Source organism: Scatophagus argus, chromosome 6, assembly GCF_020382885.2.
Source record: "Scatophagus argus isolate fScaArg1 chromosome 6, fScaArg1.pri, whole genome shotgun sequence".
NCBI classification, from domain to species: Eukaryota; Metazoa; Chordata; class Actinopteri; family Scatophagidae; genus Scatophagus; species Scatophagus argus.
This window is the reverse complement of record NC_058498.1, coordinates 17878324-17892903: the sequence shown is the minus strand read 5'-3', so window position 1 is coordinate 17892903 and position 14580 is coordinate 17878324. Positions and strand designations below refer to the sequence as shown.

Below are 14580 nucleotides of genomic sequence, written 5' to 3'. Positions count from 1 at the left end.
GTAAGAAGACTTAAACAATTTAAAATAAAATGTTTATTAAAACAGACCAAACATTTATAAGGCAATATGTTGACATTTATAAGAAACTGCTAAATTTATTTTTAAGCTTTAGTGCTGAAACAAAACCAGCAGCACTTTAAAAGGAATTTGTTTGGAAATTTTGCACATTGCACACATTATTATCTAACTAGCCACCCACTTTTCCTTAAGCTTGTAAGAGCAACAAGTAAAACATTTTAAAATACAAACCGACAAAAAATACATCTTCAATAATCTGAATTCAGACCTTCGTGAAATGAGAGGTTGCATTAAACTGCAGAAAGCATGCAGAGAATAGGTTAATACAGCTACACAGATTAAAAACGTGTAAAATTTGATCGTGATGTACATAACACAATAACCCTCTCAGTTTCAGCTTTTGCTGAATTTTAATGTGTAATAAAAACCAGATTTCTGTCACTTAACTCAATCTAAAAGACTTCACAAACATCCAATCACTTTGATAATAATATCAGACAAACTCTGCCTCGCTGTCTCTATTTCTGGTCAGGGGCAATTTCTTTCCACACAGACGTGCTAGTGGAAGCCGTGACAGGCTTAATATGGGGGGGCAGGGGTAGTTGTTGTTGGACTGGTTCACATTGAGTTCGGCGAGAGAGGCAGTCAGATCCTGCTCTGCAACAATTTCGTCATCTGGGGGCCCATCGTCTGGCAGCGCAGGGGGCTCTGAACCCTCCAGGTTGTCAGGGTCCTCATCTGCCGCATGTTCCTGGTCGGTGTGTGTTGCAGTTTCCTGGTCGGTATGGGTTGCAGTCTGGCTGGACAAGTCCAGACTGTCCCGGTTGCTCAGCTGGTCGTCGTCCATGCTCACCTGATGCTCTAGCTTCACCATTCTGTGGGACTGAGAGGTCCTCTGGCCGCTCTCGTCCAGCTCTGAGTCGGAGTCGGGGAGCTGCTCACTAGACCCCAGTGAGCCCAAAGAACTTTCTGAATAAAGATAAAGAAGGCATATTTTAGAAATATTCTTTTTAGAAGTGATAAATGTAGACTTCGGCTGTGCTAAAACACCATGAACACAATGTGAGCTACAGTAACATGACAGTTTTATGCAAATTAGGTCTCATAAAAATTTACCACATTGCTCCTCCATCTTGTCAGACTCTGGCTTATTCTGCTCCTCTCGGCCTCCATCCTCATCTCCATCAGCCGGGCTCTCTACCTTGTCATCTGCAGCATTGCTCTGAACCAACAAGGAAAGGAAATGAAGAAACTGTTTAAGAAAATCTAAGTGAAAATGTTCTTGGCCTCTTATTACAAACAACATGTCAAACGTGCAACTCAAGAGGGAAAAGCTTCGGTGCTGCATTTATAAGTATACTGCTTTCAAATTTCATGTAAACCTCAGTAGTGTGTGGTGTGTTACAAAATGTCTGCTATAACAGTACTATTCGAGAGATGGCAGTCCACTGACACCACACAGGGAGGCCTACCTGCTGAGTGGAAGTGGAAGCTGAGCGGCAGGTTGTGTGAGCCTGAGAGGTTCTGGACTGGAAGATGGATAAATAGAAGACAATGAGGGCCTCTACAATGCGTGCCTGGTGGGGGTAATCAACCAGAGAGGACAGGGATATCGTGGCCCCGGTCGGACGGGGACGCATCAGGGATGGACCAAAGACAATACCCAAGTTACTGGGACTCATCTTGTTGTCTTCCTCTAGCTCTGCAATCCTGGCAGAAGGAAGACAGTGGGATGATGAAGATTGGCGCACCGGATACAATTATACAGAGACTGGTCTTTTATAGCGTTTTTATTTTTATTATTTTTTCTAAACACTAACCTCCTGAGGTGGCGAATAATGTAGCGCAGTGTGGCGATGTTTGCCTTGGGTAGTTGCTTCAGAAGCTCCTTCAGCTTGTCCACCATGATCAGGACCTCGGGTTCGGTGTTAGGGCCGAGATCCACCAGCTCTGGCCCCCTGACCACTGCTGGGCTGGACTCGGCCTCCTCTCTCTCTGGTGTCTCTGCTTCACCCTGCAGACTCTCCTTGGCCACACCCATCAGACTGTTGTACAGGCAGAACGGCATGATGGGCTCTGGCAGCTGGGGGGGAGATGCATACAGGAAAATGTTTTTGAGGAACAATTTTGTTTTCTTCAGTAATTACATTTAACCAGATTATTTAAAAAAAAATTATTAATTAAAAGAGTGATGATTAAAAATATAAAAAACAATCTTGAACCTTTCAGCAAGGAGTTCAGATAACTGCTAATGACTCTCACCTTTTACTTCTATTTTCGAAACTAGTGAATTGAGCTATCAAATTGATTTATTGAAAGTTTATTATATTTTTAGTTTATTATTTATAAGCCCACAATGTCCCTAAATATAATACTTTTCATTTTCAGGACTTAAAGAGCTCAATAAGTTAATTAACTATTTCTTTTCCTCATTGCTGAGGGATTGGTCTTGACTGGTATATTTGTGTACCTGTCGGAGGTAAAGCTTGAGGACGTTGCTGATGTCATGTGGCGAACACTGGGACAGCTCTACCAGCTCCTTGCCGTTCTCAAAGGCCTGACACAGCTTCTCCACGCGAGTCTTCACTCCGTTCACCCTGTAGATGCCCTGCGAGGAGGAGGAGGAGGCGGCATACACTTACTTCTGAAAGTTTCAGGCATCCAGCAAACACTGTGACACACAGTACAGACGCATGTTCTCACCTTCATTTTGAGTGCTCGTCTCTCTATCTCAGAGATACACTTGGTGATGATAAAGGGGATGCCGTCACTGGCACAGCTGGCCACCTGGGAGAACTCCCTGCCAAACAGCTGCAGACGGCCCTGCAGTTTCTTGTGACCACACTGGATGGCCAGAGTCTCCAGACAGCGCTTGTGACACGCCAGGAAACACTGTGAGGACAGAGAAGAAGTTAAATCATCAGTGAGATGCTTCAACATTTGTATCTTGATGGACTTCCCGAGAAAGGAGCCCCTCTTTGCAGACATGATGTTAGCAGACATGATGAAGGACTCACCTCCTCACACTCCGCTCCCTGGAAGTAAACATAGCTGTCACACTCGCGGCATTTTGCAGGAGTCCGTAACTTCCTCAGTCGGTGTGTCTGGGCTGCTTTAGACAGGCCGATGTTACGGAAAGGCCTGGCGGACACCACAACATCGGGATCCATGCCGTTGATATCTGAAGACAAAAACCCACATCATACACACTCTCATACCACAATAAATTTGCGCAATAATGCATTTGCATCTGTAGGATTGCCTGTTATTGTACAGTCGCTCGGAAGATCTGCAAATCTTACTTTGAGTTTCAAATGAGGTCACGTTCCCATCTTTCTCATCTGCATCCTCATTGGACGACATTGTTCCAGTGGATGACGTACGAGCAATTTTACTGATGTCACCTAGGATTAATACACAGTTTCAATATGTTCACTCTGGAAGAAAGACACTCACACACATTGTGCCCCTTCAAGTGGCTAAATTCTCCCTTATGGTTATTATGAGTGAGACATCTTGCTGTACGTTTCTACACTTGTAAAACTGAGTTCTGACTCACTTGTGCTGGCAGTAGGAGACTCCAGGGCTCCCTCTCCTCCAACACTGTCATCGCTCACTGTTGAACCCCATGACTTGTGGCCCTGCCCTGGGGACAACAGAGGAACAAGGATGTGTCGAGTCATTATTAGTATATATGGGTCTACATGGTTCTATTCAGCAAACTATCATTTTAGATTGGTTACTTAAGAACTATTACAACCTGACATAAATCTCTTTAACAATGTGTGCCTCTCTAACTGCTGTGAACTCTTGAATAGATAATAATTAGTCAAACACCAGCCTTAGGGATCACTTACTCTTGCGTTGAGTCTCAGTGTCTCTATTGTCTCCAGCTGCTGTGTCCACACTGACGGCAGGACTGTCTGTGTGGCTCGTCTGCTCTGTGTTAAAACTGTCATTCCTTGGTCTGTGACCGTGGCTGCAACAATGTGAATTTAGAACACATTTGACATTTTTTTCTTTATCTGAATAGTTCAACATTTCTGGAAATGCACGTTAGCTTTCTTGCCAAGAGTTTGATAAGAAAAGTCATACAACCCTTGACATTGCATTAAATGTGAACCTACAACAAGAAGCTGTCAGCTTAGCACAAATGCAGGAAACAGTGGGAAACAGCTAGCCTGGCTCTGTCCAAAAGCTAACAAAAACTGCAATTTCAAATGGCACGACTTTTCAAGGAACTAAAAGGATTTTCTCAGCGTCTTGTTGTGTGCGTTTCAACTGCACTCCTAAGAAACACAAACATCAGGGAAATTAGTCAGCTTATGTATGAATACAACACAAGACCATACAACATTGTTGGAAGCGTAAAATAACCTAACCCAATAAGCCAATGCAGTGTAAACACACTGAGGTGCTCAGAAGCTTCCGGGTCCCTGGGAAAAGTTTCTGCAGTGGAAATGTGGCTATAAGCTATAATCTGCCTACCAGGATCTTTAAAGCTCATTAATCTGTGGTTTGTTTAATCCATACAAAAACTAAAGTGTAAAAATGACGGCTTGTGTTTTTAGGGGGATCATGTATAGAACTGTTTACTGGCCAAGTACAATGAGTTACTCAACTCCTGCTTTTTCTGTGAGGCTGCCAGGCAACCAGCAGAGACACTCCATAAAACTGTCATCAGTACAACACATTAGATAATGACCCACGCAGATGCAAATCTGGTTAACTTTGGATGAAGCCAGGCAAGCTGTTTTCCATTTACAGTCTTTGTCCTTACCACGAGAGTGGCATCTTCTCATCTAAACCTCAGCAAGAAAGCCAATAAATCTATTTTTAAAAAAAGTGAGAACTTTTTCTTTAAGGTTTCAAGTGAAAAGCTTGATAATTGGGCCTTAAAAGCTCTTACTGTGATGATGAACTGGAGGGACAGTAGCTCTCAAACGTGTAGTCAACATTCGGCTGCTCTGGCAGCTGCTGGTCTCGCACGTGGGCGGCGTACTGCTGGCCTGGGTCATACAGCTTACTGCTCTCACACAGAGTCTGGTAGTGAACTGGCAAGGCTACCGTCTGCATGTGCATGAGCTGGTAGTATGAGATGGTCGCCTGGTTGGAGAAAGAGTTACAACAAAAGGAATCAGCAAAGAGCTTTGATTTATCACCTCCTGTTATTACTCAAAAGGCAAGTGGAGAAACGGTAGGAAGCTGCCATCATTTTGTAAAAGTGAGGCTGATGGATTTGTGTGTGTGTGTGTGTGTGTGCTTGTTCTGACCGAGCGGAGGGTCTGGTCACTTTGTTTGATGATGTCCTGCAGCTGTCTCAGCACGGTGACCTTTGTATGCTCCAGTTCCAGCTGCTGAGTGGTTGCATCTGCTATACATGTCCGGTAGGTGGCCTCCGCCTCGTCTGCCTGTGCGCATAAAGTTTAAAATTTCAGTTTACTTCCTGTGTTCTCTTTTTGTTTCAGTCTGTCAGAATAGTACATAGATGTACAAACTGTCGTGACAATGTGGCAGCCAGTAAATGTAATTTCAGTTTCACATGACCACACGTCACTGAGAAGTCAACGATAAAGTTATTGATGAGAACCTTGCTGCGAGCCTCTTCCTCCAGACGTTTCTTCTTCTCCACAGACTTTGCCGTAGATCCTCCTCCTCCTTCTTCCTCAGCTCGGCAGGCTGCTGTTTTGGCCTTGTCGTACTCCTCGCAGCGGGCCATGAAGGCTTGCTTGGCCTTCCGCAGGTTCGTCTCGCAGTCCATCTAACAGACAAATAATTTCTTAGCGACACTCGGCCTTCTGCTACGTGCGCTCACACATACAAAACGGGAAATCGTACCAGTTTTCTTTTAGCTCGAATCCAGTGTTCCTTGATCTCCTTTCGTCTCTTTTCATGCTCTTGCCTACGCTGCGACAAAGGCTGCACACACACACACACACACAGCAGCCATGAGTGGCTGTCACAGGGTGATTCAAGAATAACCATCATGTTGCAACAAATGCCAGTGAAGTATACCTGGATGAAGGTCTGGTTGTGCAGGGTGGAGTTGGCCTGCTGCAGCCCCACGCTCTGCTCCAGGTCCTGCTCCAGAGCCAGAGAATAGATGGAGTAGAGGGGCATGTGGGGCTGGAGGGAGCAAGCACAGAAAAAAAACGGTCTAATATCCAGCAAAAACAGAAGGATGAAACGTTCAGAGATAGTGAGAGATTTGCAGAAGTGAAATAAAAGACGTTTACATGCGTTATGCTGTGTTTGCAGGACTGGTACAATTTCTGGAGATTTTTGGAGAACTCGGTCTCTGGTACCGTAGAAGAAAAGACATCATGTTATGGCTGCAACAACTGATTAACATTATCATTTATCTATCTTAACCACGATTTATCATTCACCTTAAAAAATATCAACAAAATTCAAAATACCAGTCACTATTTATCAAAGTTTAGAGCAAGCAAACCAGAAGCTGTTTTTGCTGCCTAAAGAACATTATCATCAAATATTTATTTATTTATTGTTGTTGTACAATAATTTACCATATCCACCAAAAGACTTTGACCTACCCAGTGAAGTTCTCTTCTCCACGTAGGTCATCAGGTCCTTCATGTACCTGGAGATGGTTTTGGCATAGGACAAAGCGGTCTCCACCCCTCCCTCACTGTGCTGGAGGATCACATCCACTTCTTCAACTCTGCCTGCATGTTAACACACAAACACAGGTCACTGTCCAGGAGCAAAAACAGTTTGCCGATATGATATTTTCACTGATTATGATTTGTAAGAAGCAAGCTGTGGTGTGAAGCCTCACAGCTGAAAGAGATAATCGCCAACATCCTGTGTCTAATTCTGCTGAAAACTATGTCTCTGTCACTACTTTTTGCTTCTCTGACCTTCTGAGATAAAGACTAAGTTTCTGCAGCTGGCAGCCAACCCAGCAGCTGTGAAACATGTCGGTGAACCAGATCAAATGAAAATGAATGAGAGAGAGTATGCAAACGTATGAAAATATCAGGGCAAAAAGGTAGCATTTTAACCAGACAAAATGAGAATGAACGGAAGGCCAGAGAGTGCAAAAGTGTGACAAACGGCAGCCCTGAGAGACTGACACGAGTCAAGAGATGCCTGAATGCGAGTGGCGATCGCCTACCTGTGTCCTGCAGGTCGCTCCTGAACGCTCCCCCGTCTGCTCCCTGGCCTGTCGCGGTGTACAGGTTCTCCATCGACTACACAGCACAAAGATGATTCATTACTAACAAACACAGATCGAGGCTCGTCATCAACTGAGGGATTTTTTTCTTCATCCAAAATGGGAGGGGAAATTTATGTACAGTAATAATAGATTTTACATAATAACTGTGTCTGTGTTGGATAATCCAAATGTTCGTCTGGGAAAAACGTTCACTCACCCTACTCTTCTCAGTGGGCAGCAAGGACAGCAATGTGCTGCTGTCCACCTCACCCATCAGCAGTTCAGACACACTGAGGGCAAAACACAACAAAGACACCATTACATGTGCAAATGTGCCAGAAGTGAAAACTAATCTAAACTGATTTAATCTATTATATATATATATATCTATAGATATATCTCTATAACTATACATATATATATCTATAGATGCGTAAACATCATCAGTGAGTGTGAAAAGTGACTGAACAGGGACGAACAGGGCAGATTTTAAAAATGAAAGAAAAAAAGAGGACGAGTGCTCATACGACGACAGGTACAAACGTACTGTGATGAAATCTCATTTTGTTTCATTTGACATTTTTTTTGCTGAAATATCGACTAAAAACCATGAAAGCGTCATCTTGGCATTTGTCTGTTCATGACAGGGAAGGAGTCAAACAGAGGAAGAGTGGAGGAGCGAATGAGGAAACTGACATGTCAGGCAGATCTCAACTACCAGCTCAGTTCCTCCTAAAGCTCAGGGACAAACTGGCACAGATTAACGTGATAAACTGCTGGTGCAATACACTTCAGTTACACGTAAAAGTGACAAATCTCTCTGCTCTTATTTTACATTATCAAGATATTGTTTTTAAAGACCGGAGAGATTCAGGTAAAAAACACAGTGATTTAATGATTTCAGAGTTTCCTCTAAAGGCTCTGCAATCAAAGACAGTGTTCTAGTGATTTATTACATCTGCAGTGTGTAACAACCTGTTCATTTAGCAGACAGGTAGTCAACAGCATTTTCGAATTTTGGTTTTGTGTCATACGGTACAAGACAAAAAACCACTTCCTGTTTTCAGCTCTGCCTCATGCAAATGTGTCACCATCACTGCACTTCTCTCTCCGATTCCCAACAACAGTTCACTTCGTACGCAATAACACGCACACAACCTGATTCTACTGTGTGTAAAAGAGGTAGCAACTGCTTAGACATGCTTACAGACAGTTTTATCGGTGTCCTTATCTTTGCAATACAGTCTTTGTTGCAATAACTATACCAAAGCAGTAATCTCCAAAGGGTTGACTTTGGGATTTAAAAAGCTTGTAGTCTGATAATCAGACATATTGTGAAGGTTTACAAGATACTCACTTGCCGCTAAAAGCAACAGCGATGGTTTCGATTGCTTTCTCAAAGTCCATTTTATCTGCCTCGTTACAAGCCTCATAGTGGAAACCTGAAAAGTCACAATCATGCAGTAGTCGTGGTTTACTTCACATTACGTTGCTGACCAAATGAACTCACACACCAGCATATCAGTGACAAACTGCATGTATCATATACAGCAGTCACAGGCATAAATATCTTTTCACTACCACGTGTTCAAAACGACAGACAGCCACATTTGACAATACCAAAAGTACAGGAGCTAAAAAAAAAAACAACACTGATCTGCAATCAGATTTTCAACCCAAGGCTCCACATATATTAACATTATTACAAAGATTTTAAACTGATACAATACCAGTACAAAACTTATACTCAATACTTGTGCCAAAGTTTAAAAGTATAGTCTAGTACAGTATGCAGTATGACTGACCTTTGACCTTGGATATGAGCTTGCCGGCTGCTGTGAGGATCTCCACGGTGTTGAGCAGAGGGTAGGTGTTGATGACCTGACGCAGCACCCGCAGGACCTCCCCTAAACACTCGTGAGCCACAGGGCGCTGACTCTCCTTACCTGGTAGGAAGGTTTGACAGATTTTATCCCATAAAATACAAGGCACGTACACGTTCAGTGGATGCTAACTATTTTCTAGGTGGCACCTTTAAACCGGTGAGGATTTTCCTGAAAGCCTTTTATTTTGTTTCATTTCAGAGATGAGCCAGTTGAGAGGAATCAATCTTTTTGACTATCTGCCGCAATAAGCCCATTTCCCAAAACTATTCATTTAAGTCTCTCAAAGTCAGTTTTTCTACATAGAGACTGAGCACAGACAGAACAGAGACAAAGGGGGATGAGTGTCAAACAGGTCACTGGTGACAAAGCCAACATCCCCATTTCCTCCCTACACACATGCACAAAAACGGACTGGTTTCGTTTGCTTTTTCTGTCGAATGTGGCAACCTCTGTGTATTGTTTTTCTAATAAACGCAGCTCGCTCGGGGAGGAGGCCAGAGGGGAGTCGATCGTCTGTCCTCCCACAGTTAGTCTGAAAATGTGTGTCAGAGTGATGGAGCAGCAGCAGAAGCAGACAATATAAACAGTGACCTGATCATTGTGCCAGAGAGGATGTGGTCTTTGCTATCGCTTTGCAAGATTAGAAAATAATTCCGGTGCTGTGCTATATCTGCTTTTTGTGGCACCGGCAAACAACTCACTCTCTCACAAAAATGGTTTGATGTTAGTCGGAGCTCCAGGTTAAATGGTGCACTGGTTGGGGGTGGAGCAGGCAAGGCTAAAGCTCTGACTGACTGTGCTGCTGATGGGAAGATGAAGTGTCGCGTCACAACCATGCAGCCAGAGGAGGAAGTGTGGACGAGGCCCTTCTGTCAGAGGCTATCCATCATGGCTTCCTGTTTAGAAATCTCACTCTGGGTGGAAAACACGACAGAGCCAGATTATGGTCGACAGAAAGAGACAAACCAAGTTCTGCCTTGTCTGAACTACAGCTCTCTGCACTTAAAAAAATACAGAGCTTTCTACAACCAGAGAAACCTTAACGACTTCAAAATACACCTGCTCTTATTTAGTATAACTTAACGTTTGTTTAGCAGGTGGAATCAACTCTGAAGAAGTGGTCGTTACTCCATGAGGAAGGTACAGGTGCTCTGCCATTTTAAGCCTTGCTGCATTGCGCAGGAGGAGGAAGAATGCGTGTATGAAGCTGCAGTAAACAAGAAGCAGGCTTCCTGCTGGAGAGAAGAGTGCGGTCGGCTCTGTGGGCGCAGCGGAAACACAGCCCTTCATTTGGAGAGGACGCTCACAGTGACTTGTAAGCTAGTGTGCTCAGGGAGTCCCCCCCCCCCGCCCCCCAACGACACACACAACACACGTGTCCGAGAACAGGACTGATGCAAGAGTGACAGAAACCTATTGTGGCCGCCTCGTGTCCTCTTCATGTCAATCACAATGGACTGGAGAGTACAGCGAAGGGGAAGAGGAGAGACTGAGCAGTATTGTTCTGCCTGCGAACTAATGTGTTGCAAAAATACACAACACAAAGCAATGACACAACGGCATACTCTCATACCAGCAGGAAGATGAAAATCGTAACTGGTTACACACGCAAAGAGAACCGTTTTCGCGTCAACAGCGGTGAAAACAAGCATTATTCATGACAGGAGAGCCACTCCCAGAGGTTCAATTCCAAATCAGCTAATAACACGTCATCAAACGTGAGCACAGGCTCGCAACACCGACAGAGAACCTATTTATTTTGAAATATTTGGGATCTTCTAATCAAAAAAAATGTGTCTTTGGGATGAAGTTTGTAGTCAAAGCAAACAAAAAACACTCAATCGGTCTGTGCTTACCTTCAGCCAGCACGACATCCTTCAGTTTCTCCACAGCCTCTGCGAAACGCGCCACATCCCTCAGCAGGGCCGGGATGTCCTCAACCTCAATGGCTGTGCTCTCTGGACCCTCAGAGGGAGGAGTGGGGGTCAAAGCCCCTTTCCCCTGGCCTTTAGTGAACACCCACGACTGCAGAGGGAATCCTGAACACACACAGAACAAATGAATTGTTTAAGTCATTTATTGAGCGAAAATGCCAAGTATTTTGCAGTACTGAATTCTTAAAGGACTAGTACAACCATTTGGGAAATATGCTTATTTAGGTCTTAGGTACTATGTTAGATAAGAAGACCAAAACCACTCTCATATCTGTCAGTTAAATACTGTATGAGCCTAAAGACTTAGCTTAGCTTAGCTTAGCACACAAGGACAGGAAACATGGGGAATCAGCTAACCTGGCTCTGTCAAACATAACAAAATTCGCTAAAAGCGAATCCACATCTCACTAACACTTGTTTGTTTAACACCCACAAAAACAAAAGTGTAAAGTCAACAAGTTGCAGTTTAATGGGGGGGGGGGGGGGGTTATGAGCTGGGTGGTTTTTTGGGGTTTTTTGGATGACTGCTCACACTCAAGAAGCAGTTTAACACATAACCTCCCTGTATTAAATTACCCAAATCAGATATAAAACATTTTAAGTAATGAGCTTTAAACAGACGCTGGTTTACAGGGTTTGTTACCTTGGGACAGAGCCAGGCCAAATGTTCCCCCGTTTCCAGTACAAGCACATTGCCCAAAACTTCAAAACAAACAACCAAAAAAAAAAAAAAAAACACATTGGGCTGCCATCTTTCCATGGCTCATTCTTTAATCTCTACTCCCTCTCAAGCTTTCTCCACATTCCACTTTCTGCTTCTGTTTCAGCTCAGGTGTGGATGTGGTGCACAGCAGACAAGAACAACAGGACATTTGAGTATACTGATTGAACTCAGTGATGGAGGTTCAAACCTGCAGCGCTGGCGTGTCTGCTCAGGGCAGTCGGTCTCTTCAGGGTGGCCACAGGAGACGGGCAGCCAAGCCCTTGCATCACCGCCAGCTTGCTGTGCTGTGGGCTCGGGGTGCCCGGGCAGGACAGGGAGGGGTCCTGCTGGCCGGCAGAGGTCGGGGTGAGAGTTGAAGAGGAGGAGGATGAGGGTGAAGACGAGAGGGTGATGTCGCCCGCATCTTTCCGAGGCTGCTCCTGGAGGATGGACAGCTGAGAGAGAGAGAGACAGACAGACAGACAGGAGGAGAGAAAAGGTCAAGACGATCACATGATTTCCACTTTACAACTCGACCTGAAGGGCATGAGGGCGCCGCCGCGACTCCTCTTTGCCTTTGTGGCCTTAAACCCAGCAGCAAAGTTGTTGGTAAACACACACATGAAGACTTTCACAAGATCCTGTGTTGCGTTGTGCAACACTTCCTGACTCCAAGCTGCTGACGGGTGTGGCAAACAGAGAACAGTGTAGAAACACACAAATGGCATTTACCGTTTGGAATAAGAGCAGTTATATTTACAGACGTATAAACGAACTCGTCATCCCCCTACGTGATAGTCATAAAAGGACTTTTGTTTTTTTCATCTCATCTCCTGTTTATGGGAAATTTAGGCTACACTCTGTGCCTAATATTTTTTGCGCCACACCAAGCCAAGAAACCCTACTCACTGCTACAAAGAATCAGAAAAGCATCCACGCATGTTTGGCATGAGTGCTGGAAACACAAGATGACACACACACACACACACTCCAACATACCTGCTTAAGCCACACATTGTGCTTGTTGGGCAGTATGTCCAGTCTGTCCTTGCCTTTCGACTCGGCTTTCTTAACTCTCTGACTGGTAGAGTAAGGGTTGTAGCTACTTTTGCCAGCCCGTTTCAGCATGCTCCTTCCACCTACAGCTTTGCCTCCATTCTAACTAAGCACAAGTCAACTTTTGAAACTGATCACGCAAGAGCACACACACACACACACACACACACGAAGCCTGTAACTGCTTTAGTGTTGTAAAAACACACACACACAACGGATGAGTCAGTGAGCAGTCAAGCACACGTCTGATCATTAATCACTGTGCATAATAATGAACGTTTTCAAGTAGTTTCACACAATCAGGCTACACTTTCTCACCCAGCAGCCACGAGACATTCAAACAAAACTTGTCATAACTTGGATCTGGTCTTAGTAGCCTCCACACTCACAGACACTGCGCGCACAGACGCACACAATCAAACCCCTGTCCGGAGCCCCTTCTGCAGCCTGTCCCCTGTAGCTGAAGGTCATCTGACACCACACACACACACACACACACACACACAGCAGCAGGCAGAAACCAGAAGTGATGCGCTACTCACAGACTGAGCGCTGCTCTGCGGCCCAGGGCTTCCTGCTCGGCTCTTCTTCGAGATGGATGGCGTCTTGATCAACTCCCGCTTCTTCCTGGTGAACATCTTCAGAGTCCCTTTCCCGTCCATCCCGACTTCTTTGAGTTTAACGTACAGCCCCCCCACCCACCCCCCGGCTCGCCACTTGTGTGCTCTGCCGCTCGCGTTCAGTGGGAGCTCGGTGCCATCCAGGCCGACCTTCAGCCACTGTAACTGTCTGTCTGTCTTCCTCCTGCCGCTGTCGCACATCGAGCCGCGCAGGCTCACTGACAGAGAGACAGACAGCTCACCGCAAACGCACCCGGCATCCGCTCTGCGTTCAGTTTCCTCAAGTGGAGAGGGGTGGTGGAGGTGGTGGAGGAGGAGGAGGAGGAGGGCCACGCGGCTGCAACGCGACTGATTCACAAACTTTTGAGGGGATGTTAATTCCGTGTGAGTTACATTGAAGATCCCTCCAACTTAAAACTTGTGGCTTGAAGTGAGAACGAAATGCGTCCTGGCGCAAACAAACAAACAGCAGCCTCTTTCGAAGTCACAGTAATCAAGTCATCCTGGCACACGTGCGTTTCCATTGAACATGTGACCTGGAGCTTTTCACGGTGACCTTCCGCCTCCGCGTGCACCTCATGCACACATAAAGTAAAATCTAATGGATTTTTTTTTTTCAGAAGGGCATCCAGACCACAGCAACTTATATGGATGGTTTGTTTGTTTTAAAAAAATGAAGTCACTTCAGATGTGTTTACATTTCAACAACATGCATTCAGGAGTGGTTGTATTCTGAGCTTGTTATCTCTAGACTGGACTGATTAAAATGTTAGAATCCACGTAAATGTTATTTGAACTTGGCTTTGTGCTGCGTTAAAGTGTTTGTACGCATGCAGCTGAGCGATGTGACCACCACAGGGCGACTCAGAGATGAAGTCTGGTCAAATGGAAGAATACAGTAAATGTTTGACTTGACAGCAGTGAAGCAGAGGGCGCCTGACTCCCTCAGCATGATAAAACCCCAGGGCAACAGTGGGTTTACTCATGTTAGTGATCATTTGATTATACACAAGTGTATTTAAGAAAATGCAGCATTAAGCACATCAGCTGATATATCATTATTATTGTTATGGTGTCTTAACTCAGGCACCTGTACCTGCCTCAACAGGAGGCAAAACCTCAGAATCCGTCCTACATGTCTGTTAAAATTACACACAGTTGGCGTATGATAACAAACAAC

General features: G+C 44.8%; 1 protein-coding gene across 3 annotated transcripts; it reads right to left on the bottom strand.

The window, feature by feature from the left end:
- Window positions 1-18: 18 nt before the first annotated feature.
- On the bottom strand, window positions 19-13720 carry arhgap45b (Rho GTPase activating protein 45b). Of its 3 annotated transcripts, XM_046391281.1 has the most exons (25): window positions 13099-13131; window positions 12724-12882; window positions 11933-12179; window positions 10944-11126; window positions 9007-9147; window positions 8559-8643; window positions 7419-7491; window positions 7160-7235; window positions 6576-6707; window positions 6255-6316; window positions 6034-6144; window positions 5857-5937; window positions 5609-5779; window positions 5292-5429; window positions 4928-5124; window positions 3876-3997; window positions 3578-3664; window positions 3321-3422; window positions 3036-3199; window positions 2722-2910; window positions 2489-2626; window positions 1839-2101; window positions 1491-1728; window positions 1135-1240; window positions 19-987 (listed from the first exon to the last, which is right to left on the bottom strand). In XM_046391281.1, the coding sequence occupies exons 1-25, from the start codon at window positions 13114-13116 to the stop codon at window positions 512-514; spliced, it is 3759 nt and encodes a 1252-aa protein (XP_046247237.1). In that variant the 5' UTR covers window positions 13117-13131; the 3' UTR covers window positions 19-511. The 3 variants fall into 3 exon arrangements, with proteins under 3 accessions (XP_046247237.1, XP_046247236.1, XP_046247238.1); XM_046391280.1 differs by lacking the exons at window positions 12724-12882; window positions 13099-13131 and adding an exon at window positions 13323-13720; XM_046391282.1 differs by lacking the exon at window positions 13099-13131 and having other exon boundaries at window positions 12724-12918.
- Between the last annotated feature and the right edge of the window lie 860 nt (window positions 13721-14580).